This window comes from Xenopus tropicalis, chromosome 2 (genome assembly GCF_000004195.4).
Source record: "Xenopus tropicalis strain Nigerian chromosome 2, UCB_Xtro_10.0, whole genome shotgun sequence".
NCBI lineage: Eukaryota > Metazoa > Chordata > Amphibia > Anura > Pipidae > Xenopus > Xenopus tropicalis.
Genome location: NC_030678.2, coordinates 41,637,283 through 41,662,334, shown reverse-complemented (window position 1 = coordinate 41,662,334; position 25,052 = coordinate 41,637,283). Strand labels below are relative to the sequence as shown.

The 25,052-nt window shown below is 40.9% G+C and overlaps 1 protein-coding gene across 3 annotated transcripts in view; it reads right to left on the bottom strand.

Annotated features, from left to right (window-relative positions):
* mlxipl (MLX interacting protein like) overlaps positions 1-24,239 on the bottom strand; it is a 65,887-nt gene extending 41,648 nt beyond the window's left edge. For 2 of the 3 annotated variants that reach the window (XM_004911762.4, XM_004911763.4), the window contains exons 1-3: positions 23,900-24,239; positions 3,496-3,602; positions 2,871-2,953 (exon numbers count right to left, since the gene is read on the bottom strand). In XM_004911762.4, coding sequence (XP_004911819.2) covers positions 2,871-2,953; positions 3,496-3,602; positions 23,900-24,138 — 429 coding nt within the window. In that variant the 5' untranslated portion in view covers positions 24,139-24,239. Of the gene's footprint in view, positions 1-2,854; positions 2,954-3,495; positions 3,603-23,899 lie in introns of those variants that run through there. The other variant, XM_031896714.1, reaches the window with a different exon arrangement.
* Between the last annotated feature and the right edge of the window lie 813 nt (positions 24,240-25,052).

Genomic DNA, 25,052 nt, shown 5'->3' with positions numbered 1-25,052 from the left:
AATGGCTGCATATTTCTTTTTTAATTGATGTATACTGCAAAGTTGCTTGACATTATGTTTACTTTTCACTTTTGCTCTTAATAAGACAATAAAAGTGTTAATACAAAAAGGAAATGCTTAATCTGTCTTTAAAGGACAATGAAAGGTTAATATAAATTAAAAGTAAGTCTAAAGGCATTCTTTTTAAGTACTTAATGCATATCTAAATTCCCAGATCCCTGCTTGCTTCTCTGAGATATGGTGCTGGCAGCCTACAGCAGTGTGAAGCCTACAGTGACATCACTGAAATCTCTCTCCCCTTCCTGTAGGCTGCCAGCGGCAGCCTTCCTATTCTCTGAGCATGTGTGTAACGTGATCCTGTCTCCTGTTCTGAGCTACACATGCCCACCAGCCAATCAGAAGCGGATCTGGCAAAGGGGAGGGGGGAGGGAATGAAACACATGTGCAGTATGAAGCAATACCTTTTTAGAGATGGCTGGCTGTTCTAGAAAATGTGAAGTAAGTGTGACTGAGTAAATATTTGATTAGGTGAGCCAAAAGGGTGGTGTTTTTACTAAACAATAGGAGGACTATTGGGCAGTATGCTTTTTAAATTTTGACTTGCATTCTCCTTTAAGTGTCATTGTCTAAATGTGCACATGAAATAACAGCAGTGCTAATATCAGTTGTGATACCTGCTCCTTCCCTTTATAACCTAGTGTGTACCACAGACTGGCTGTCAGGAGCTAAACACATAGCCTTTGCCCCTGTTTTTTACAGTTTGCACCTTGCACACCAGTTGTAAATGAACCCTCATTTGTTGCCTTTGAGTTAATATGTAGTAATATGTACCCATACTGCTTTGTTCCACATAAAAAAAGGATTAAACCCATTTCCTTAAAAAAAAAGAAAAAGAAATTATGTTTACTTTTCAAAAAGTTGTGTTTGGGTGGAGTTCTCCTTTAAGAGAATGGGCAAAATAGGGGAACAGCCATACAAAAGCCTAACATCGCCAAGCATAATGGCAAGCGTCAGTTTGGTATGTCTGGGTTTGGTGGATGCCGGGGAAAGCAGCCTGTATGAATGTGTAATTATGTATGGAATCAAGGGGCGCTGCTGCCATGAGGCGAGTTGAGCCAGACAAGTTACCAGGGGCATCAAAAAGCATAAACTTGGTGGCCAGGAAGCCTGAGGTGGCACTGTATGGAATTATGGTCTAAGCACTTATTCATGGTGTCTGATAGGGCCCCTGGTTCAGTGAAATCCATGACATTCTCACAATTCTGTGCTTTCTACTTTGCAACAAGTTATGGTTATTTCCTGTTTTTTTGCATGATTATTGCCTTCATGGAAAGTGAGATAGGAGTGGCAGAATTTGTAATGCCCTGCACAGAGCCTTGACCTCAACCAAACTAAACAACTGAGGGATAAATTGAAACTTTTGCAATGACCCAGGCCTCATCCCCAACATCAGTGGTTAACATCCCAAATGTTGTGGCTGAACGAAAGCAAATCCCACCAACAACATCTAGTGAAAAGCACTCCTAGAAGGATCAACTTCCTATTTACATCCTTGGTTGTTTGACAGGCAGATGTCTACATACATTTTGTACAATAGTACAATAGTTTATGTAACACATAAGAAAACACACAGCACTAAAAATCAGGAAAGGGCTGCAATGAATACATTTTAGATACTAGACATGAATACCAGACATGTAAATATTAATTCATTACTTTAATCTTTTGGTGCTTAGAGAGACATGCTGACTGCTAATGTATGTTCAAAAGGGTTACATTTTTGTACAGATTTTCACACTGAATTATGAGAATGCCCATTACGTTATCTGGCTGCATGCTTTTCATGTGGTTCAATGGATTTCATAATAATCTTATATATCTATACATGGCCTGTGTTCACTTCTGAACTTCCAGAGCAATTACTCTTAAGTTCATCAGCAAAAATAGACCAATGATAATGGATTCTTTGTGTGAGGTTTATCAGCCAACCCTAAGCTGCACAAGGCAAAGTTCTACTAAAGGTGGCCATACACGGGCCGACTATAGCTGCCGATATCGGTCCCTTGGACCGATTCGGCAGCTAATCGGCCCGTGTATGGGGAGAGCAGAGCGGCCTGGCCGACCGATATCTGGCCTGAAATTGGCCAGATCTCGATCGGCCAGGTTAGAAAATCTGGTCGGATCGGGGACCGCATCGGCTCGTTGATGCGGTCCCCGATCCGACTGCCCCATTGCCGCCCACATAATCCGATCGTCTGGCCCCAGGGCCAAACGATCGGATTATTATTTTTTTTACCTAAATGGTCCCCCATATCGCCCACCCGTAGGTGGGGATATCGGGGGAAGATCCGCTCGCTTGGCGACATCGTGTATCGTGTATCGTGTATGGCCACCTTAACAGTCTTTTCAGTTGGATAAGCACAATTTGACCATGCACATTAATTGCCTTCTTTGGCTTATATACTACTTATCTACCTGCAGGACAACCAATTAAACATTCTGATTCTCTGCCCATTAGTGGCTAACCCTCAGTCCAACAAACCATTCAAACATAATTTCATGAAATTTGTATAACAGCAATACTGCAGTTCCCACAGATCTAACCAAATGGAAAATAGCCAGTATTACATACAGTGAAACTTTGCCACTAGGCCTTGTGTTTTACATCCTCCAACCATTGCTGAGTCTGCTGTGTCTGTTATATTTTGCCTATAACTAAACCCAAGGAATCACATAGCTGGAAAGCCAATGTATCTTTCTATCTGTCCAGTGATGTGGCACTTTCTTACTGCATAAACGTACATAGGCCCAAGACTTTATTCTCAAAACTATTCAGCCTCCCTGTTTGACTCACCCTTCTTGTAAATTACCTCTGGTTTCCGGTGATCATCTCCCTCTGATCCGGTCAGTGGAGTCACAAACCCACACACTGGTGTCTTTCTTTTTTCTATATCTACAAAAGAAATTTGTCATGAGCACCAAGAAATAATTTGCTATGTAGGAATAATACTTGTTAGAGAGGGTATTTGCTGCTCTATAGGAAACAAACCTATATTGACAGGGACAGTAAAACAGGTCCTGCTGATTTGAGAACAATAATTAAAGTTGCTAGATCTGTAAACAGTTAAAATTTGTTTTGCACTTTTTAGTCACGTGATATTGGGGTTTTTTTTAGCTGAATTGGTACAGCTGAAAGCAAGACTAACAAAAATGCTTTGGCTGGCTGAATCTATAGCCTAACGGTGTATACACCAGTATGGGAGCATGTGACACACATGAAACAAAGCAAATTCTGACTAATGATAACAACATCTTCCTTGTATCATTTTATTGTCATTTTTCTACTCCTCTTTTTCTTCATAGTGTTGGGGGCATTTTGTAGTTATTTGTAACTTTGTAAAAAAAATTTTGGTGGGGGAGCATAACAATGACTCTTATTTCCTCAGGCTCAGTTTACATTCAGTATGTATAAAGCACATTAAGCGATATACTTACACTGAAGATACCAAGCCCTCCAGATGGCATTATTTAGTCGGATCTTGTCTCTCCAAAGTAGACGTAACCCCTTAAAGTTCTTCCATTTTGGGGAGACCAGTTTTCCACTATAATTAAAAAAAACAAGTATGAATACCATGCATTTGTAATTATAGCGCTGTTGCTTAGTGTAATGTTAAAAGGCAAACACATGGCCATATCAAGGAGTTGACTGATATCAAGTAGAGAAGGCCAAAGACATTGGTAATTGGAGGTGCAATTTGGGAACCAAATTTTGCTCAGAACTTCTCAGCATAAAATTATACCCCTATTTCAAGGAACAATATATTTTTTAACGCTCAGGGTGCAAGAATGCACCTCTTAGTGCTCACTTACCAAACACTTGTGTCCCAAGGATTGCTGCTCTCTGCACAGAGCGCCAGATCCAAAATCCAGTGCTTGGTGCAGAGAGCATTGTTGGGAGCTCAGCAGTGACCTGTTAGTTAGTTAGTTAGTTAGTTAGTTAGTTAGTTAGTTAGTTAGTTAGTTAGTTAGTTAGTTCCTTTAAACCTCCTTTTAATAATTTCCAGTCTGCCTCTCTTCAGGCTGAAATTGAAAATGCTATCTGGTCTTTAGAGGCATAATAGTCATGGTGCAGTCTTATGACCAAAACTGGTCCCTTTGAATCAGAGTGGCGTTTTCCAAACTGATCATTAATTTATACTGCCTTTATATTTTTTATATAATAGTTGTCATTGTCTTTTACTTGATGTTGGTACCAAGCTATTCTGTTTGTCTTGGTTATTTGTCATCTCTTGTTAAACAAAATATTGTTCCAGGAATGGCCTCAGAGAGGAGGGAATTAACTTATTCTCTGACTGTTCATACAACAAAAATATAAGGAAAGGTCACCTTTAATTAAAAAAGTGAGAGCTGAAGTAAAAGTGTTTTTATCAGTCCAAATATAATACATTGTAAATTAACAGTTAAAAGCTGTTTGTTAAGTCTAAAAGATAGACAGGAACTAGCAAGCAAATTTGTTTTGCAGTCTTCATTTCCTGTTCAGGGAAACAGCAAGCTGCACAAGGCACAAAGCTGCAGTAAAATGTATTTTTGAGGGGCACACAGCAAAATGGATCATTAATATCAAATTCTACCTAACTTTGTTGCCAATATCAAATTCTACCTAACTTTGTTGCCAGCGCCGGATTTGTGTTCCATGCGCCCCTAGGCTGCCCACCCCCTCCTCCCCGAGCACGCATGTGTGAACTTCCCCGCCCCCCCGCGCGGCAGCGAGTGAGCATGCGCAAACAGTTCAACTGCCATACGGAGCAGTGGGGAACAGTCCCCATTGCTCCGTATGGGGGCAAATTTTACGAATTTAGTTGCAGCGGGGCGGCATGCCCCCCCTAAATTTCTGCCGCCCTAGGCCCGGGCCTTTGTGGCCTTTCCACAAATCCGGGCCTGTTTGTTGCTGCCTTCTTGTTACCCCATCCCCAGCTCAAATTTTAATTGCAAATAGCGAGCTTATCACTTGGCATAGTGTTGCTCATCCTATGGTACTAACCACAAGCATACAGGTGTCAGGTGACTAGAGCTCTGAAGCACCTATGTGCCCATTTGTTCTAGGGCAATTAAGGTGTACCCCCCCAGGCCTGGATTGGCAGTCTGGATTCTGGTAAATGCAATAAGAGTTGTTGTAAGAAGCTATAAACAGTCACTATTTATTGGGCTGCTGGGGGCCTTTGTGTAATTGAAATGCCAGGACCTGGAACTCTCTGCCTCGGCCTATCAGACTCTCCCCTTCCTTCCAAACGCTCCCTAAAGACCCATCTGTTTACGGAAGCATAATATATCTAAGCTGATCAGACATTTATATATGTGTCATAAAACATCAATCAGTATCCACACTCCTTTTGTTTCAATGTACCCCTAACACCTGTAGATTGTAAGCTCTTGCGACAGGGCCCTCTGATCCTATTGTTACTCTGTATACCTATATATATATATATAAAATCTATTGTGAAGCGCTGTGTAATTTGCTGGCGCTATATGAATAAATGATGATGATGACCTATTTTGAATCCCAGTCCAGACCTGTACCCACTACCCATTTAACTGCACCAAATATGTACATACACATTAGCATTGATCTGCTGCTACATGGGGCACTGCGGCTTGAAATGTGGACAGCCACCTTACGTCGCCCCCCACCTTTATACATGCGCATTTGCTTCTTTCCTCCCTTCCACTGCACAAAGTACAGACATTTAAATAAGTAAAGCAAGGTATTACTTTAGTGATGCTATAGTTAACAGGAAAACTAAACCCTTAAACTCTATAAAATATATTACATTAAACAGCCCATATATAAAAACTTGCTTCATCTAAATCAGTGCTGTCCAACTTCTGTGGTACCGAGGGCCGGAATTTTTCCGACCTACGTGGTGGAGGGCCGATAATGGAAGCCAGTTTTGACCACTCCCCTTTTTGAAACTGCACCCACTTGATACCACACCCGTGTTATCACATGACCATACCCATATTAATGGTTGTAGTACAGCAAAACCTGCCATACTCTGCCTGCCCTACCCTGCCTGTGTGTGCCATACTCTGCCTGCCCTGCCTGTGTGTGCCATTCTCTGCCTGCCCTATTCTGCCTGTGTGTGCCATACTCTGCCTGCCCTGCCTGTGTGTGCCATTCTCTGCCTGCCCTATTCTGCCTGTGTGTGCCATACTCTGCCTGCCCTATGCTGCCTGTAGCCTGCTCCTACAGTCTGCACAATAACTATATATTAAAAAACTTTTTAATTGCAGTACCACCTCAGTATATGTTCTTCTGTAGTGTGCAGGGATTATTTGTGGGTTTCTACTGCTCTGAGGTGTGAACAGGGGAACAATGGGGGTGATTACAGCCTGAGCCTGAGGTGTGAACACTGCAGGGGGTGAACAATGCAGAGATTAAAAGGTGTGAACAACACAGGTGATTACATATTTAAACAATACAGCCTGATTACAGCCTGAATCTGAGGTGAGAACCATGCAGGGGACCAGTTAATCTCAGTACTGATACCATTTAAAGCTTACACAAGAGTAAGCCATCAAAGCAGCCATACAGGTGGGGGGCCACACAGAGGGGGGTCGCGGGCCGCATGCTGATCTAAATCAACCAGTTTCATAAAAAAAGCCCCCTGGGATCCTACGATTCACGGTGCACACAAACAAATTAAGAGCACACATACATGCTAGGTCACATCAGCCAAGTAATGGAAAAAGCTCTATCTTTTTCTTCCACACTTCCTGTCAGGAGATCTATGAGGGCACACACAGACCATTACAAAATGGTGGCTCAATGGAAAAGATGTACAAGGGCAATATTTACTAATAAATATGATATAAAATACCTGTTGGTTAAGTATTCATCCTGGGGGTATAGTATTTCTTTAACTCTGATTTTAGAGGGCCACATGGATCATACTGTAAGTATTATGTTACTATTAGGAATGCATTCAAATCTTCCATGTAGAACAAATCTATACTTTATATTTTATTAAGTAAAACTGTATAGAAAGTCAGTTGTGCTGCACCCCATACCCGATGGAAACAGGCTTTATGCTTTATTCAACAGGTGGGGGGTTTCCTGTATTTGTCATTGTTTGTGGAATCTGAGCAGTGTTAATATTTACTCTTTGCAGGTACAGAGAGCATCAAGCAATGGAACATCTGTCCTTGTGTGCACATTTGGAAGTGCTGTTGTTACAATAACAAAGCATGCTACAATTTAAAGGAGTACTAAATCCTAAAAAACAGATTAGTCAGTTTACAGCTACTTATAATGTATCTGCTGACACCATCACAGGCATGATTTGTACAGATAAATGCAGGCTCTGCCAACGAGAGGTAACTAGTGGTGATTCCAAGCATTTGGCTGATGCTAGTGTAGGGACCCATAGGGTTAAGTACCCTATGGCTTCATATCCCTACCTTTTGCTATCTTTCCTTATCTGTACTGTTATAGGGCAGAGCCCTCTACACTCAGGTTACAGTTCTTAAGCTATCCTTAATAGGTTTAGCCAGGTTGACCACTCCCCTTGCAGACTATATAGTGTCTTGCAAGGAGGAGTGTCTTCCTCTTTGGCTGCCGTTGTCTCAGGCATCAGACCACTGAGCCTGGAGGCATAAGGCCCCAGTAACAAGATTGATCTATTAACTAAAGTCGGGGACAGGGCCCCATGAATGAGAACAAGTAAGCACAGCAGAATATTTCATAGCACTCTCTAGGAGAAGTGAGCACAGTCAGTCTAGCTAGAAAGGGCAGCCATTAGCCCCAACAAAGGAGTTGTTAAGGGTTTAGCCTACCCCGGCTCTGTTTGCCTTGCGGAAGGGACCAGTGTAACGCAGGATTCAGGTAGTACTTTGCCCCTGAACCATAGTTGGCTGGAAGGAATCCACTCCAGTAAAGGGTATTCATCTCGGGTTCTCAGCTAAAACTCCGCACCTCTCCAAGTTGGGCTATACTGTTACTAAAGGTCACCCATGCGATTTACCAATGTGATAACATCTATATCTATCTGCTTGTGAGTATATATATATATACAACCCTGCATACTATCTGTGTCTTGGACCAATAAATCTGTATTATAGTTCACCATAAAGAATCCTCTGGCGTCCATTAATATTATGTTTTATGGTGGCTTTATAAAAATTCCCAGTGCCTTCTGGTTAGCCCCACCAGAAGGATGCCCTTTTTGTAGCCACACCTTTCATATACAACAACTTTCATATAATGGTCATTGGACTTAAGCAGGATGTAAATAACATAAGCAGGCATCATTTAAAGCAGTGCCGTCCAACTTCTGTGATACCGAGGGACGTAATTTTTCTGGCCTACGTGGTGGAGGGCCGATAATGGTAGCCAGTTTTGACCACTCTCCTTTTTTAAACCAAGAGCATTTAAGACCATACCCACACTAATGGTGGTAGCACAGCAAAAACCCAAATGGTTGGTGCTCACTGTAAGGATATCACCCTTCATTCATATGTGAAAGAATTATATTATGTTATATTATGACACACCCTTATGCCTCCTCCTCCCCTGTGGACAGCACAGCAACCCCAGCATATAATTACACACCTTAGGGACCATATAATGTCTATTTCCAACTGCTAACAAACTCCCAGAACAAACCACTTCCAGGTTCACCTCCCACAGGCAGCATAGGGCAGAGTATGGCGCACACAGACAGCAAAGGGCAGGCAGAGTATGGCACACATGTTTAAACAATACAGGGGGTTACAGCCTGAATCTAAGGTGTAAACAATGCAGGGGCCAGTTAATCTCAGTACTGATACAATTTAAAGCTTACACAAAGGTAAGCAGTCACAGCAGCCAGACAGGCCCGGACCGTGGGGTCTGCTTCCTCTATAGTTTTTAAAAATATAACTGAGTACCAGGAAATATTTAGATACCTACGCTCTGATCCTCACGGCTCCCTAATTTTCACAGCCAAATTTGATACAAAGTAGATGAAAACACTAATTAATAAATATAACCAGGCAAATATAATCAGGCAGAGACCGACTCTAAGAATAGCCCTTCATAATCTATATGCTAGTATTGAGCCGAGGATACTAGAGTAACGTTCTTCCACCTACAGGTCAACAAGTTCAAATCCTGTCCAGTAATCATGACGCAAATTGTTGATTCAGAATGCAGGATTCAGAAACATCAATATTAAACATTTACTATATTTGGACATGGTAATTTGTCAACAGAAATGACATGCTTTCCCTTCTAACGGTGCATAGCCAAACGTCTCTGTTTGAACAAATTATTAATTCCCACTCTATCTACTGATAAAAGTGCTACTTTCCAGCAGAAGGTACAATGTATTAACACTTTAGGTGTTAAAGCAGTGCACAGAAGTAGTGGAGTATAAAATAGAATGATAAGGGTACAGATGGAGCTGAAGCAGCAAGTTTACACAAATGACAAGAAAATATGTGTTGCCTGAGATGCTTTCAGCTACTTTTCTGAAACCTCACATCTTATTGGCATTCTTCTTTTTTTAAACCTTTTTTGACCAAAAGTGGGGTTGAGTCATTCAAACAAGGCAGCAGCAAAGTCTAAAAGACAAATAAAAAGCAAGAAGCTAGACAATGTAGTGGGCAATGTATAGGTGTGACAACTGGCTGTTCTCTTACCAGCCTGACAAGGAAATGGTAAGTCTTAGTTCATCAGATACTTCTCAACTGCATAACCCAGTGGGTGATGAAGGCCAGCCAGCAATTAAAAGGTCTCTGGTTAGAATTGTGTTCCTGGCCTATCATATGTCTACACAGGCAAGGCACCTCATACCAGAGTGCAAATATACTAGAATATGACCAGTTTTTGGTGCCTGAAAGTACAATAAAACCATGTTGTGGTAAGCAACCAGGCAACAAAAGTTGTAAAATAGCAATTAGAAAAGTAAAGGTAGAAAATGTAGAACTAATTGTTTTTAAAGCTCAGACTAAGAGCCACCCCCCCCAAGAAAAAGTATTTAATAAAAATAATTTGATTATAAAGGATTCAGAAAAAAGCTCTGTTCTTATTCAGTGTATACAATAGAGGGGTCAGAGTTTCAAGATCCACACCATAGGGGAACACATGGCTCAGCTCAATCAAGTCAGTGTCTGGCAGCAGATATTGTACTTAAATGTTTACTCCAAGTTATTGTGAACTAAGCAACAGGGGCTGATTAAATACACCCTGAAGTACTTAGAGAGCATAATAGTTCTGTTTCAGCCAGGTCACTTTTTCTTTTCTTCAGACTAACTTTCATCATGTTTGGTACCTATGGATTGGAGCTTAAAGGAATACTGTCATGGGAAATAATGTTTTTTCCAAAACAGAATCCTGCATTGAAATCAATTTTTCAAAAACAAAGATTTTTTAATATTTAATTTTGAAATTTCACATGGGGCTAGCCATATTCTTTATTCCCTAGGGTGCCACAGCCATGTAACCTGTGCTCAGATAAACTTCAGTCACACTTTACTGTTGAGTTGCAATTTGTAGTGATATCACCCCCCCCACCCCTCTCAGTAGCCAATCAGCAGAACAATGGGAAGGTAGCAAGATAGCAGCTCCCAGTAGATATCAGAATAGCACTTAATAGCAAGAAATCCAAGTTCAGCTTCGGACTCTAGTTGCATGGGAGTAGGAGAAACAATAGGTTACCTGAAAGCAGTTCTAATGTGTAGTGCTGGCTCCTTCTGAAAGCTCAGACTCAGGCACAATGCACTGAGATGGCACCTACACACCAATATTACAACTAAAAAAAATACATTTGTTGGTTCAAGAAGAACAATTTAAATAGTAGAGTGAATTATTTGCTGTGTAATTTAGAAATAAAAAGCATACTATAAAAATCATGACAGTATCCCTTTAATAAAAGACCAGCTGGTCTAAAATCTTGCTGCCTTCTAGGTCAGAGCCAATAGTTACATAGTTAGTTAGTTACATAGTTACATAGGGTTGAAAAAAGACCAGTGTCCATCAAGTTCAACCCATCCAAGTAAACCCAGCACACTTAACCCACACCTACCAATCTATACACTCACATACATACACTATATATACAACCACTAGTACTAACTGTGAAATAATGATTAAGAAGATTTCATTTTAAATACTGTCTATTGTAAAAATTCCTGAAGGATCAGGTGGACATGGCCACTGTGTGACATGCACTAAATCCAAACATTAGTGATTGGAGTGAGTGCTGTTATTGAATATAGACTTATGAATTGGAGGAAAGCGTATGTAATTCCAGAATTTAAATAGGGAATACAACCATAGTCTGGCAATTATAGACCTGTAGATTTGACATCTGTCATGGGACAGTTCCATATTCAAGCTTGGTCTTGGTAATGTTGTTTGCACATGGATAGAAAACTGGCTCAAAAATCATATACTGTTTGTGCTTATCAATGTTACATTCTTTACATAGAGTGCCTAGTGGTGCCCCAGGTTTTGTATTGTGTTCAATTTTATTTACTTTATTTATTAATGACTATGCAGGTAAATTAATATCATCTATGATGTGGCATGCTTGCAGCAGAATCTAGAAATCTGGTAATTTGGGCAGCTAACAGGCAGATGAGATTACAGTGTTGATAAATGTAAGGTTATACACCTCAGATGTAATAATATCCAAGCTACCTATTCTCTTAATGGAACTACAGCTGGCCAAGTTGGGATTGTTTACACAAGTAAAGAGGTGCTTAAAGGAGAAGGAAAGGTGGTTAAACAACAATGTCACAAAATGTTAAATTGCTTTTCCCCAACTGACTTATTGTATTAGTGTTTTAAAAAGTCCATGCAATACTGATGATATTGTCCGTTAGACTGCATATCTTAATTTCTTTGCCATTGCCATCTTTGCCAGAATACAGTCACTTCCTCCCCCTGCTACAGTCTAATGCACATGGGCAAATTTTTTTTTAGTTGAGCCCAAGCGCATCCTTCTTCTGAGTTGAATAAGGAGTCTCTTTCCTATGTGATGGCCCCCGGACCATTGCTCATGTAGGGACCCATAGGTATTAGAGTCCCTATGGCTTTAAATCCCTACTTCCTAGTTCCTAGTGCTGTTGCTGGGCAAAGCACCATGTATCTAGTTCATACTATATTGTGCTTATTGGTTTACTAAGGATGACCACTCCCCTTGCAGACTGATAAAGTGTCTAGCAAGGAGGGGTGGCTTCCTCTTTGGCTGCCTTCTGACTCTCAGGTGACATCTCCATCGAGCCTGGGATCAGACTTGGCCCCAGTAAAAGCCATTTGCCCTAGAGCACCCCCGTGGTGCTCTAGTGAAAGTCGGGGACAGGGCCCCGTGAATGAGGTGAAGTTAGCAGAGGGATAGATCCTGTAATAGCACACTCTATATAGTGTGAGTCAGGGCTATCTAGCATGAGCAGCACTCGCTCCACCATAGGAGATCTTAAAAGGGTTTAGCAATACCCAGGCTCTGTTTGCCTTACTGAAGGGACCGCAGTCAGACATAGGTATCAGGCAGTTTCTTCCCCTGATCCACCGTTGCTGTAGGGATCCGGCCCAGTACCAGGTGATCATCCTTAGGATTGCTTATATCTCCTTATCTACCTCCACCGTGGTGTTACTCTGCATTGCATAACTACAACTGTTATTAACTGCTTCACCATCTACCTCAGTATTTGTGAGTATTACCCTGCATCATCCTGTGTGTAACAATAAATGTTAATAGTTGATCAGCAAAGAACCTTCTGGCGTCCTAATTACTAGCACTACACCATACAGCATCAGGGAGGTGTAGATCAACACCATCCTCATCTCTAAAACAGCTACTAAAGGTCATCTCCCACTTAGCGGAGGCCCATCCTGGGAAAGGGGGATCGCATGTAACACATGCTCTACCTAATACTAGTCTGGATTGACCCTTTACTGGCCAAACAGGTGTTACACTCACAATAAAAGAAGGGAAGCAGGAGTCTTTTGATACAGACAGTAATTTCTATTGGCATAAATTGCAAGATTCCTGTAAGACTAAAGAGCACTGCTGCGGACATATGTTAGTAATTACTGTTTTGCTAATAGATACAGATATTGTCATTATTAGACTTTCCTTCTCCTTTAAGGGGAGATACAATAACTATGTATAAATTTATAAGGGGACCATACAATAATCTCTATGATGCTTTATTTACCAGTAGGTCCTTCCATGAGACACGAGAGCATCAATTTTGGGTTTTTCAAAGTTGTGGAATTCTTTGCCCGAAGTAGTTTTACTTTAGATAACATCAAAAAGAGGTTGGATTTTTCTAACAAGTGAAAAAATACAGGGTTACTTGAATTAGTCCTTAGTACAAGTTAATTCAGGAACTGGTCTGATTGCTATCTCTTATTCAGAAGATTCTTTCCCTTCTAAGGCAACCTGGAAAACTGGAGAGGCTTCAGGTGGGGTTTTTCGATCTTCTCTAGATATCCAGGTAACGCATTTAGACAAAATGTTCAATTTGATTGAGGTTTGTCTTTTTGCAACCTTAATTACTATTTTAATATCTAATAGAAGACTAGATGTTGGACAAATCATAATGAAAAGGTTTAGATGCCACACTTACCAACCAGGACCCCAAGGTATTTGTCTATCCTGTTTATCCCTGTTCATATTTTACACCCACTACGCTTCTAGTGCGCATGGTTGCCACTAACCACTATGCAGCTCTGCATTTATAGACCAGGCATAGGGCCTGAGGATATTTTTTTCCAGTGGCTGTGATGCACTTTCAGAGAAAGCAGGGAGATGTATACAGGGGGACCTAAAAACGATGGTGGGGTTAAGGACTTATTGCTTCTATTTGGCCATATGGCTGAACACAGTTCTTTCTGCAAAGGGGCAAGTCCTTAGTCACTTTCTGTGAGTGTTGTTCGATGTTTCTTTTTAGTTTGGCAGCTGGAGATGCAGTTTATCTCAGTACAAATATGCTCTGTTTAAGGTAAAGCAAGCAAAAAAACAAGGAATATCAGGGCAACAGATGTACCTGCAACAGTACATGAACCATTGGGCCATCAGTTTAAGCTAGAAACTGCATCAAGAGCATGACTCCTTTGGAACCACAATGATGCCGGAATTCTGGGCGCAGCATTGTGAGAAAAAAACACAACTGCATTCAACAATTTGCACTTTGCTGGACCGCACACACTTTCTCTGCTGTATAAAAGATTTCTAAATAAGGTTTTGCATTATTGTCTGTTTGGTGGCAAAGTACTACAGTTTGCATTTACTAATCTCTTTTCTGTTTAGAAAATATTTGTCCAAATCCATAATCTCTGCTAGCAACTGTCTGTCATTGAATGGCAGCTCTAAAATAATGGTATTTGACTACTTAAAGCAGCGTCTTATAATGTACACTGATATGTATGTTAACACGTTTTGGACTGTCAGAATAAAAAGACTCAAAGTCAGATATTTTTGTTGCATTGACTTATTAGGAATTCATATCAGTCTCCCATGGACAAGTTACATGTTTTTAGATACTGTTCTTCTAGTGACCATTTTTCTATAACAATATTAGAGGCATCGACTGTAGAATTAAGTGACAAAGTGTAAGAGTGTAAGAGGCTATTCACAAAACAAATACAACTGAGATAGTCCGGTACAAATACAGCTAAAGATTACATCTATAGATATTCCACTATGTAATGCACCTTGAAACTGCATTGGAATAAGGTGTAACTGCTAAATTAAACTATATCTGATTTACATTCTAAAGAATAGGGCCTATAATTCCTGAGTGAATAAGCCCTTAGGCAAAGCCTATCAGATTGACAGCTGGGAGTTTGCTACAGAGCCACAAAACTAGAGGACAGAAAATGTACTAATAAGGGGCATCCTCATATTTACCATTTACATTACATATAAAAATAGTCTTACCAAATACATTTTATCTCAATCCCTTTATAAATCTCAATACATTATATTAATTTTGGTATTTAAAAAAGAACTTAGGGGTTCTACAGCGGCCCACTCTGTCAGTTAGAGTGATCTGTTATATGGATTAATGATGTTTTAAATGTTCTTTTATTTTCGTAATATTACATTTCTGTCTAAGTTTAGAACAAGCGATTGTGACATGGCAAGAAAAGCAATATGAAATGCCAGTCTGTAACTGAAAGGTATTTACAAAGCCATGTACAGAAACTTCAGTTTCATACCTTTTCCGCTTTTTTAATTTCTTTTTTTTTTTATTAGGTCTGTACAGGTGCCATATTCACACTCTTGTATAGCAATACAATTCATAAACTAAATGAGAAGTTCGGCAATTAAAAAGAAATCTTAAAGAGGGGTTTATTACAAGTTTATAAAAGAGATTATTATAGGATGAATTAGTCTATCAAATGTACTTGTAGGTGGCAGTCACTTGCAGTGCATGGCAGAAGGACCGGAAGTTGAGTTATTCTCTGTGCTCCTTTGGCTGCCAAGCCCTGAAAAAAGTGCCACCCCTAGGATATTGGGTCCAGACAATGATACCGTAGAAATATTGAAATAGGTTGTAGTTCATATAAGTATCACTCTCAATATTGTTTTTAATTGTTAATTTACTGAATATATTTGTAATGTGCTTTTCAAAACTTCTATTTAAGAGCTATTTACAATACTGGTAGGTCAACCATTTATCCCAGTGTCACTGGCTGGTCACTCCAGTGACACTGACTGGTCTCTAAACTGGCTCAACAATGTGTGTATAACTATATATATATTTTGGCTGTTTTCTTTACATATATGCATAAATATTTATCCCTATATGTTGTATATTTGTCATACATGTATACATCAAAGCTCAGAGTGCAGACAGACATGTTGGGGCACACGCATGCACATAAACATCCCCTGATTCTACGTCACACATATGTGCACAATGAACGAGTTTGGGTACTTGCTCATTATGAGTGTGTGCCCCAACATGGTTGTTCACACTGGAGCACCCTCCTGATGTGGGTGGCATAGTGCAGGCAAGAGATTTATAATGTGAAAAACTGTGCCCATTCCAAATATGTCCATTTTACAATTGGAAGATATTTCTTTGCCTGTGGTTTTAGACAGGGTCGGACTGGGGGGTGCAGGGTCCACTGGGGCCACTACCGCCTTCACCCCCCCACTGGGGACCCCCACACCTGTCCAACCCCTTCACCCCAGCGCGCCTAGATGAAACGTACCTGAAGCGCGTCGGGAGAGGGAGACCACCAGATCAGTGGAGCGCCTTGCGGAGATCGGGTCTGGCTGGGGCCCACCAGGTCTTTTCTCGGTGTCCCGGCGGCCCAGTCTGACGCTGGTTTTAGAGGTATCTGGGTTTTTTGAAGCCCCATTGGGCGTTATTCATCTTAAAGGGGAACTACCAGAAAAAAAAGAAATATCTCTTTTTTAACTTAGTGTTTTATATTCCTCTCTCAGCAGTCTATCTTAGGGGATTTTTCTGCCAGGCTGCATGTCTGAGTCAGTGCAGGCAAGACACAAAGTACACGTGCTATTCATTGGTTGCTTGTTAGACTACTTGTGCTTCTGTCTCAGGCCAGGCGTCTAAATATAAATACCTGTAGTACCAATGGGGGCAAATACAAGACCGAGTTAAAGGAACAGTAACACCAAAAAATGAAAGTGTATAAAAGTAACTAAAATATAATGTGCTGCTGCCCTGCACTGGTAAAAGTTGTGTATTTACTTCAGAAAGTCTACTATAATTTATATAAATAAGCTGCTGTGTAGCCATGGAGGCAGCCATTCAAAGGAGAAAAGGCACAGGCACATAGCAGATAACAGATAAAACACTATTGTATTCTACAGAGCTTATCCGTTATCTGCTATGTAACCTGTGCCTTTTCTCCTTTTTTCCAGCTTGAATGGCTGCCCCCACGGCTACACAGCAGCTTATTTATATAAATTATAGTCGTGTTACTGTAGCAAACACACCAATTTTACCAGTGCAGGGCAACAGTGTATTATATTTTTATTACTTTAAAGCTCTTTTATTTTTTGGTGTTACTGTTCCTTTAAGATAGCAGTGTACATACTTCATAAATCAGTGATCCCCAACCAGTGGCTTGTGAGTAACATGTTGCTCACCACCTACTTTGATGTTGCTCCCGCTGGCCCCAAAGTAGGTGCCCATTTTTACATTTCTGGCTTGAAGACATGTTTCTAAAGCACAGAGACACAGTTTTACTCCACATAGGGCAACCAAATAGCCAATCACAGTCCAGCCAAAGAAATGTTGTCATGCTTGTGTGGCTCACCAACATTTTTTACATCTGTGTGTGGCTCACAAGTAAAAAAAAGGTGGGGATCATATTGCCTGTTCAAGAGGAAACTTCCACGATTTCGGGAAATTGCAGCGCTGCGTATGCCATTCCCAGGCAATTTACATTCGAGCCGGTGGGATGGCATTCTCTGGGAGATTAGTCGTTCACGACAAGGGAGATTTGTCGTGGACGACTAATCTCCCCATCTGTCACAGCCCTTAAGTATTCTGCCAATGGCTGGCAGTAACGCCAGGCTGGTTGCTACAAAACGATTTATACGGTATCCCAGGATATAAGGTATATTTAACAATGTAGTGCAGCTGGCCAGGTTATACATGAAAAATGTCCATCAGAACAATTATACCAAACACAACACTTGAGTAGCTCAAGAACAAAAAGGTTAAAGTTCTGAGATGGCCACAAGCAGATTAAGTGGATCTAAGACCTGGGTGTCTCCAAGACATGGACCCTCTTCCCATCAATGCCAGGGCCATTTTACTAAATAGGCAAAAATATGCATTAGTAGGGTTGCCACCTGTCCGGGTTTTGAAAGGGCTGCCTGGGTGAAAACTGCCTGTCTGGATAGCTGGACTGGGCTGTAAAGTAAATTAAGCCTCCTAACATCATGACCTGCACACAAAATATCATCAACTGCACCCCCAATGTTACCTGCCATGCCCACCCACTTACTAGTCTTAAAAGATGGGCATCCCTAGGCATTTGCCCAGGGCTCACCAGGACAGGTATCCCACCAACAGATCTATGTCTGATGTAATCTTTGACTGAAGCATCCCCCAGAAATGGCAGATGCCTCATTGTATTCAACTAAAAAAGGCTCTACAACATAATTGCTTACATATTTTTTCTCTTTTTTTCATTTTTTGTTTTTCCATTTTCTCTTGCGGTGGGATTATGGTTTATCTGCTCCCATGACTGTTGGTCACAGATGATTTCTTTAGTGTCTGCCTTACTTTATTCAGGTTCACCTGCATTCTGGTAGTTCTATCACAAGTTTCCTGGGCACTGGGTGCTACCAATTAGATCTTTATTATGGGCCCACTGGTACCATAAGTGACCCTAATTGATGCCACCCAGTTCTGACCCCTGTTGACAATGTGCATTTTATAGACTGTTATAGACTTTACACTCTCCTCTTGAAGCACTCATTTATGGGTCACATAAAGGATAGATGACAGAAACAGATAAGCAGGAAAATGAAGGGCCTATCACTTACAGAGCTGTTATGTGGAGTGTATGCAATGAAGGACTCAGCATGTTAGTACACTAAAATGTCACTGGTTGAAGGCACACATGTTAAATTAGGGCCACAGGTAACAGAAAATGTAATGCCATGACCGTCTTTAAAAGACACCTGTCTTAATGTATAGCTTTTTGTACATATACAGGCTTATTTATGATTGGTCAAGCCTTATAGCAGCTTTTAGGTGCTGAACTTTTTATTATTTAAGAATGCCCACTTGGGGGTAACCTTGCATGAGTTCCTTAAAGGAATACTGTCATGGGGAAACATGTTTTTTTCCAAAACACATCAGTTAATAGAGCTTCTCCAACAGAATCCTGCATTGAAATCCATTTTTCAAAAACACAACAGATTTTTTTATTTTTAATTTTGAAATTTCACATGGGGCTAGCCATATTCTTCATTTCCCAGGGTGCCACAACCATGTGACCTCTGCTCTGATAAACTTCAGTCACTTTACTGCTGAGCTGCAAGTTGGAGTGATATCCCCCCCCCCCCAGCAGCCGATCAGCAGAACAATGGGAAGGGAGTAAAAAAAGCAGCTCCCAGTAGGTATCAGAATAGCACTCCAAAAGGCTTGAACAATCATAATTGTGCCCTTAATGTATATATGTGTGTGTGTGTGTGTGTGTGTGTGTGTGTGTGTGTGTGTATTTATAATGTATACTAAGTTTACCTACACCTATGCTAAAGATGTTCAAACTCAAATCATGTTACTGTATATTGCCTAACAACAGGGTATATACATTTCTATATTAAGTCATAATGAACCAGCTGTGTTGTTTACAGGTGAAAGTGCCTGTTTTTCTTGTGCTTTACCCCAATGCCCTTTAAAGGGAGTGTTCACCTTTGTATTAACTTGTAGTTATAGATGGACCTGTTAAAAACAATTTCGATTGACCTTTATTATTTATTTTATACGTTTTTTTTTTAATATTAGCCTTCCTATTAAGCCTATTTCCAGCCTGCAACCAATCAATAGTTTTACTGTTATGCTTATATTTTGTTGCTTATCTCCCTTTTAAAGCTGATCTTCTAAACTTAAAATGCTGATGTCTACATCAAGCTAAAAGTTAAATATCCCTATAAAACACCTCCAGAGCAAATCCCAACTTTTTCAGCTTTGTCAAGGTGACAAAAACCTTTTACAGGATAAACTGATAATGCTTAATACACTGCTGACTTTTATATATACACAGAATTGGTTGGGCACATTGCACAATTTTGACCATACTGCCTGGCCATCTGGACATGTATGGTCAGTCAAGGAAGTGTTTCAGTTCAATAATCCTGCCAATTTCCTTCTCAATTTCTGCAACAACTCTTACTATTCCGATTGGGCTAGAAAGGAACAATAGAATGGTAGCCAGGGAGAATTAGGAAGGATTAACAGCAAAGTAGTGCAGTACAGATATCACCAGTTGAAGGTTCTGATTCCCACAAAAATTCCACAGTTTCCCATCCCGCTGCAGGAGGTTTCAAAAGGAGTGTGGGAGATTTATGTCTTATTTAAAATTCTGTACCCATAGAATAAAAGCAAATTTTAGCACATTTCCACCCTATCTGTTTAAGACATGATTTATGAAGGCAGCTGTCAACCAGAAACAGTGATCACTCTCAGGTTTACCTGCTTATTACAAGCATAATTTCAGGCATAGGTTCTTAAGAAAACATTGCTCACTTGCAGACCTAATCTAGGTTTTCTGAAGAAAAAGTTAAGATGTATGGTACTGCAATAGTGCGCCTATATACTGTACATACTGCAAATCATTTTGTTCTGCCACCCTGATGTGACAGGTTGGGTGGGCCACCTCTAGCAAGTACATACCCTCAGGCTTACACTGCCAACCAACCACATCCCAACCCTACCCACATTGCTTCCTTACTTGTGTTTTGTACCTATCTGCTTTATTAATATCAATTTGTATTTATTTTAACTTTTGCTGAGTGAAACATTAACTCACCTACAAAATATTTGTAGTGGCATCAAATATAACCTTTCTTTAAGAGATGCAAACTAAGTTGGCTTCATTAACCAAATTGGTAAAAACAAATTATTCACCTTATTTCATTACTATTTTCTGTTGTGGCTCAGTGGGTAGCAAATCTGCCTTGCAGCCTTGGGGAACAGAGTTTGATATGGGCCTGGACACTATCTGCAAAGACTCTGTATGTTCTCCCCACAACTAAATGGGTTTTTCCACTGTACTCCAGTACACTCCCAAAAACATACAGGCAGATTTACTGGCTACTGATTAAATTGACCATAGTGTTTGCTGAATGTGATAGGGATCTTAGATCATAAATTGCACTAATGTGAATCATTAGTAATCTCTGTATAGTGCTGCAGAATATATTGTCACTATATAAATGACAGGATATAAATATAATTCAGGAAGAAACTTCACATTATTAAATGGGATCATGGAAACCAATTTAATCAGCATGGAAACCCACCCTAGAAAAGTTAAGAATCGTTCTTCTAGTCAGTTGGCATTTTCTAGTTATCTAGTTTTCTAGACTTATGTACTGTGAAACAGCAGTCTGCGCTTGTTCATGAGGCCGTGTTTAACCACACACAGACAGAGAACAGCCCAGTGTTTAATGCCACAGATGTGCTGATCACTAGTCCATTAACTGATCCAGCGCCACACATTATTATTCCATTAGTCCCAACATAAAAGAGAGTGGCTATATTAGCTGTCCCATAAAAGTAGCTTTTCCATTAGCTTTCACACTGCCACAACTTCCCTCTGGTCTTTTGATTACCAATTTACCTAGAGGCATAACTCTTTTTGGCGCTATAACTAACATTAGCCCTTGAGCTTTTATACATCATTTCATACATGCTTAGTGCAGCATTCATAGAACTAGCCATATTATAAAGAAAGCGTTAATTACATGGTTTTTGGCAATGCAGCAGGTGATGTGCAGAGCTAGCAGCTGATGTAAAACAAAATGGCAGAAAGGCCAGAATTACAGATGCCACCAACCACTTCCCAAATAATGGGCCAGATTCAGTGTCATGACAAAAACCCTTCTCCAAACTCAATTTCAGATTTTTCCATAGAGCCCAATGCAATTCAATGAGAAAAACGTTATCATGGTTTATCTCATGAAAATTCTATTAAAGTCTATTTGGAAAAAAATAGAACTGAGTTAGGAGAAAATTTTAAATTAAATATCACTCAATTTTTCACATGATAAACTTTAAAATAACGGTTGCAAATAAAACTGAATCTGGCCCTTAATTTATTGAGCATTTTCATGCAATCATCTTTATAGTGGAAAGGTGGCCATACATGGGCAGATTTAAGCTGCCGATTTGGGTTCTTCAGACCAATTTGGCAGCTTATTTGCCCGTGTATGAGGACCTTTCCACTAAAAAGATGTCTGCATGATATTGCTCAATAGATGTTGGGCCAGATTCAGTATCATGAAAAGGAGTTATTTTATGGTTTATCACTCAAATTATGAGTGAGATTTAATTAATTCTCCTAACTCAGTTCCTGTTAAAAAACACAGCGATAATCCCCATAAATGCCATAGACACATATAAGTTTGCAAATCACATGGGCCTTGACTAAACTGTAAAATATATCCTTATTAAATGTCCTAATTTATTAAAGGGGTATGACGCTCATCTACATCTACACATCCATTATTACACCAACTTAAAAAAACAAAAACATTTTTATTGAAAAACTGGAGAATATGGCCCAGCATTTTAATAATAGTGGCCCAAGCAAGTCATGGGAGTGCCTGAAGTATTTCATTATGGTGTAGCCATAGCAATTGGTGTGGCCCCAGAATTTTTGATACATGGGCTAAAGCACTTTTTGAGACTTTGTCCCCAGTACTTCATGGCACAGTTGGCTTAGCATATGATGACACAGTGAGGCTCATTTATCAACGCTGGGCAAATTAGCCTGTGGACAGTAACTCACAGCAGCCAATCAAATTTTTGCATACATTGTTCTTCCTGCAGCTGGCTGAAAAAGGCCAATCACTGGTTGCTATGGGCTACTGCCCATGGGCAAATCTGCCAAGTATTGATAAATGAACCTTACTAGTGACTTCAGCAAATTGGCCCCAGAATTTCATGACACAATGAAACCAACATTCCATGACTAAGTATTGCCCCAGAAACTCATGGGACCCTTTGTGCTCTAGCACTTGCTCCCTTGAATAAAAGCATATTGCACCATTGTGTGTGACCTGCGTCGCCTGCCTCTTCCTAAGTTGCGCCTGTGCCTTCTAAAGCTGTGCTCTGCTCCTCACATTGGATTTTTGATCTGGCGCCAGAAGCAGAGTACATAATTCCACTGGGCGCACATAATTGCTAGGTAAAGACTATGGGAAGCCCACTTGTGCACCTTAGTTTCTGCACCATGGGGGCACAGCCTGGAAATAACTGACCACTAGGAATAAAAAATATTAATTTTACAATTACTTATTGATATAAAGCCTTCTGCACTCATTGGACAATGGGAACTGTAGTACAAGAACAGCTGGAGTAGCAGCAAAGGAACCATTCCTTGCTGATACTTAGCTGGAAGCCCACTGATCCCTTGAAGGTGAGTTATCTTTTTGTACCTTACAATCAAACCAGCTTTGTTCTTTTTAATTCCAAATCTTTACTAGACCCCAACAATAATCCCCCCCAGTTCAACACGTCCCAGTAGGGTTCAGATTTCTGGCACCCCAAACTCCTATTTACTATCACCCCAAACAAAATTAACCCATGCAGCTCCAAAAAAGATCCACTGTCTCTGCCCTGACAAATGTATCCCTCTGCAGCTCCACTGTTCTCCTAGTTTATGAGCTCTGTATTACTTAGCTATTTATATAAATCCAAGATTCATGCATAAAGGTTGCACTTTTCCGATCAGCTATCATATAAGGATGCAAACAAAAGCAAAGAGTTTACGAATATGTGGTATGTGCATGATAAAGCTACACACACGGTTTCCTGGCTCAGAGAATCCAGCTATCACTAGCCCCTCCCCTGCTGGGCTGCTACAGTTACACTGGGAAGGAGAGCAGCAGAATAGAAGCAGGAGCGGAGGAATATTTAACTCCTCAGCCAGCAAGGTGGGGTACAACTACACAGGGGCAGGATTATTGACTTTTGCCCCCTTGTCACCCCCTTCTTCCCGCCATGCACTTCGCACAGAACACGTTGACGCTATAAACTTGCAAGCTCCCCTACAAACAATTATCAGTTAGAGACTTGCTCAGCATAACATTTTATTTAGGGTAGTTTAGCCCCTAATACCCCTATGTTTAATGGCATTGCAGCTGGTATGTAGCCATACAAGCCAAATGTGTGTAGCCCTTGTACCTACCTGTATGCCAGACTCATACACTCGAACAGCCGAGTCAGTGTGGGATCAATGGTCCCGGCTGGCAGGTTCCCTGGCCGCTGCAGTTCACTTCTCCTGTGCTTGTCATCTCCATGTGGGGACGATACCATGAAGTGCCCGCTATGAATGATCTGATGCCGGGGCCCCAGTCCCTCACAGTCTGAGTCCGAATCAGAGTCTGCATTAGAACTCCGGAGTTGATTCGTGCCGCAGCCTGCCATGGTGTGGGATAATCCCAACGTACACCGAAGCGCAAGTGACAGAAGAGCAGTCACAGACACGCCCACCCACCATAGGTGAAAGGCCCATCCAACCAGAAAACCTCCAATCGCCTGCCATAGATCAGCATAACCACGCCCCATTAGACACTGTTCTAAACCTGCAGGCTGACAGCCCGAGAGTCCCACCCATCTCCCAGAAGTGACCAATGACAGCTGCAATGTAAGTACGGGGTAGCAGGTTGTGTACTTGGTTTTGGCTGCAGCACCTCGGAAACCTTCTCTCAGGTTATGTAATTCCAATGTAAGGTGTTATCCCAGAATCCTCCTTGCCGCCTTGTGATTCATCACTGGTTGGTTCCATGGGATGTGGCAGCACAGATTGTGCTTTGAACTTTGCACTCTCCTTACTTTAGCTGGATGTCATGCCATACATTGCCAACCCCTCTCTATGTTTCCATGTAACGCTTGCCTTCTCATAATGTTGTAGTGGAATCACAGCAAATCCTCTCTAAACATATCTCTTTGTAAATATTCCCTACCCAGCCTGTTGCACTTATGCTAAGCAAGTCTCTTAACTAATAATTGTATGTGAGGGGGGCTGCAGGTTTAAAGCACCAATGAGGGGGGGGGGGTACAGGGGTAATAATCGGCCCCTGGGTTGTTCTACAGCACTTTGCTGCCTGAGAAGTTTGCTCTGTTCCTGCCCATGCTGCTCTGCCCTGTCCTCCCTCCCAGTGTAAATTTTAGCCTGCCCAGCAAAGGGGGAGGGGGTGCTTCATTGAGCCAGGAAACCAATGCAGATAGCAGGAGAAGGACTATAAAATAAACTATTGAACAAATATTAATTTATTTAGCTTAGCTGTAATAATTAAGGCAATTATGAAAAAAATATGCCTGAATGACAATGAAAGCCC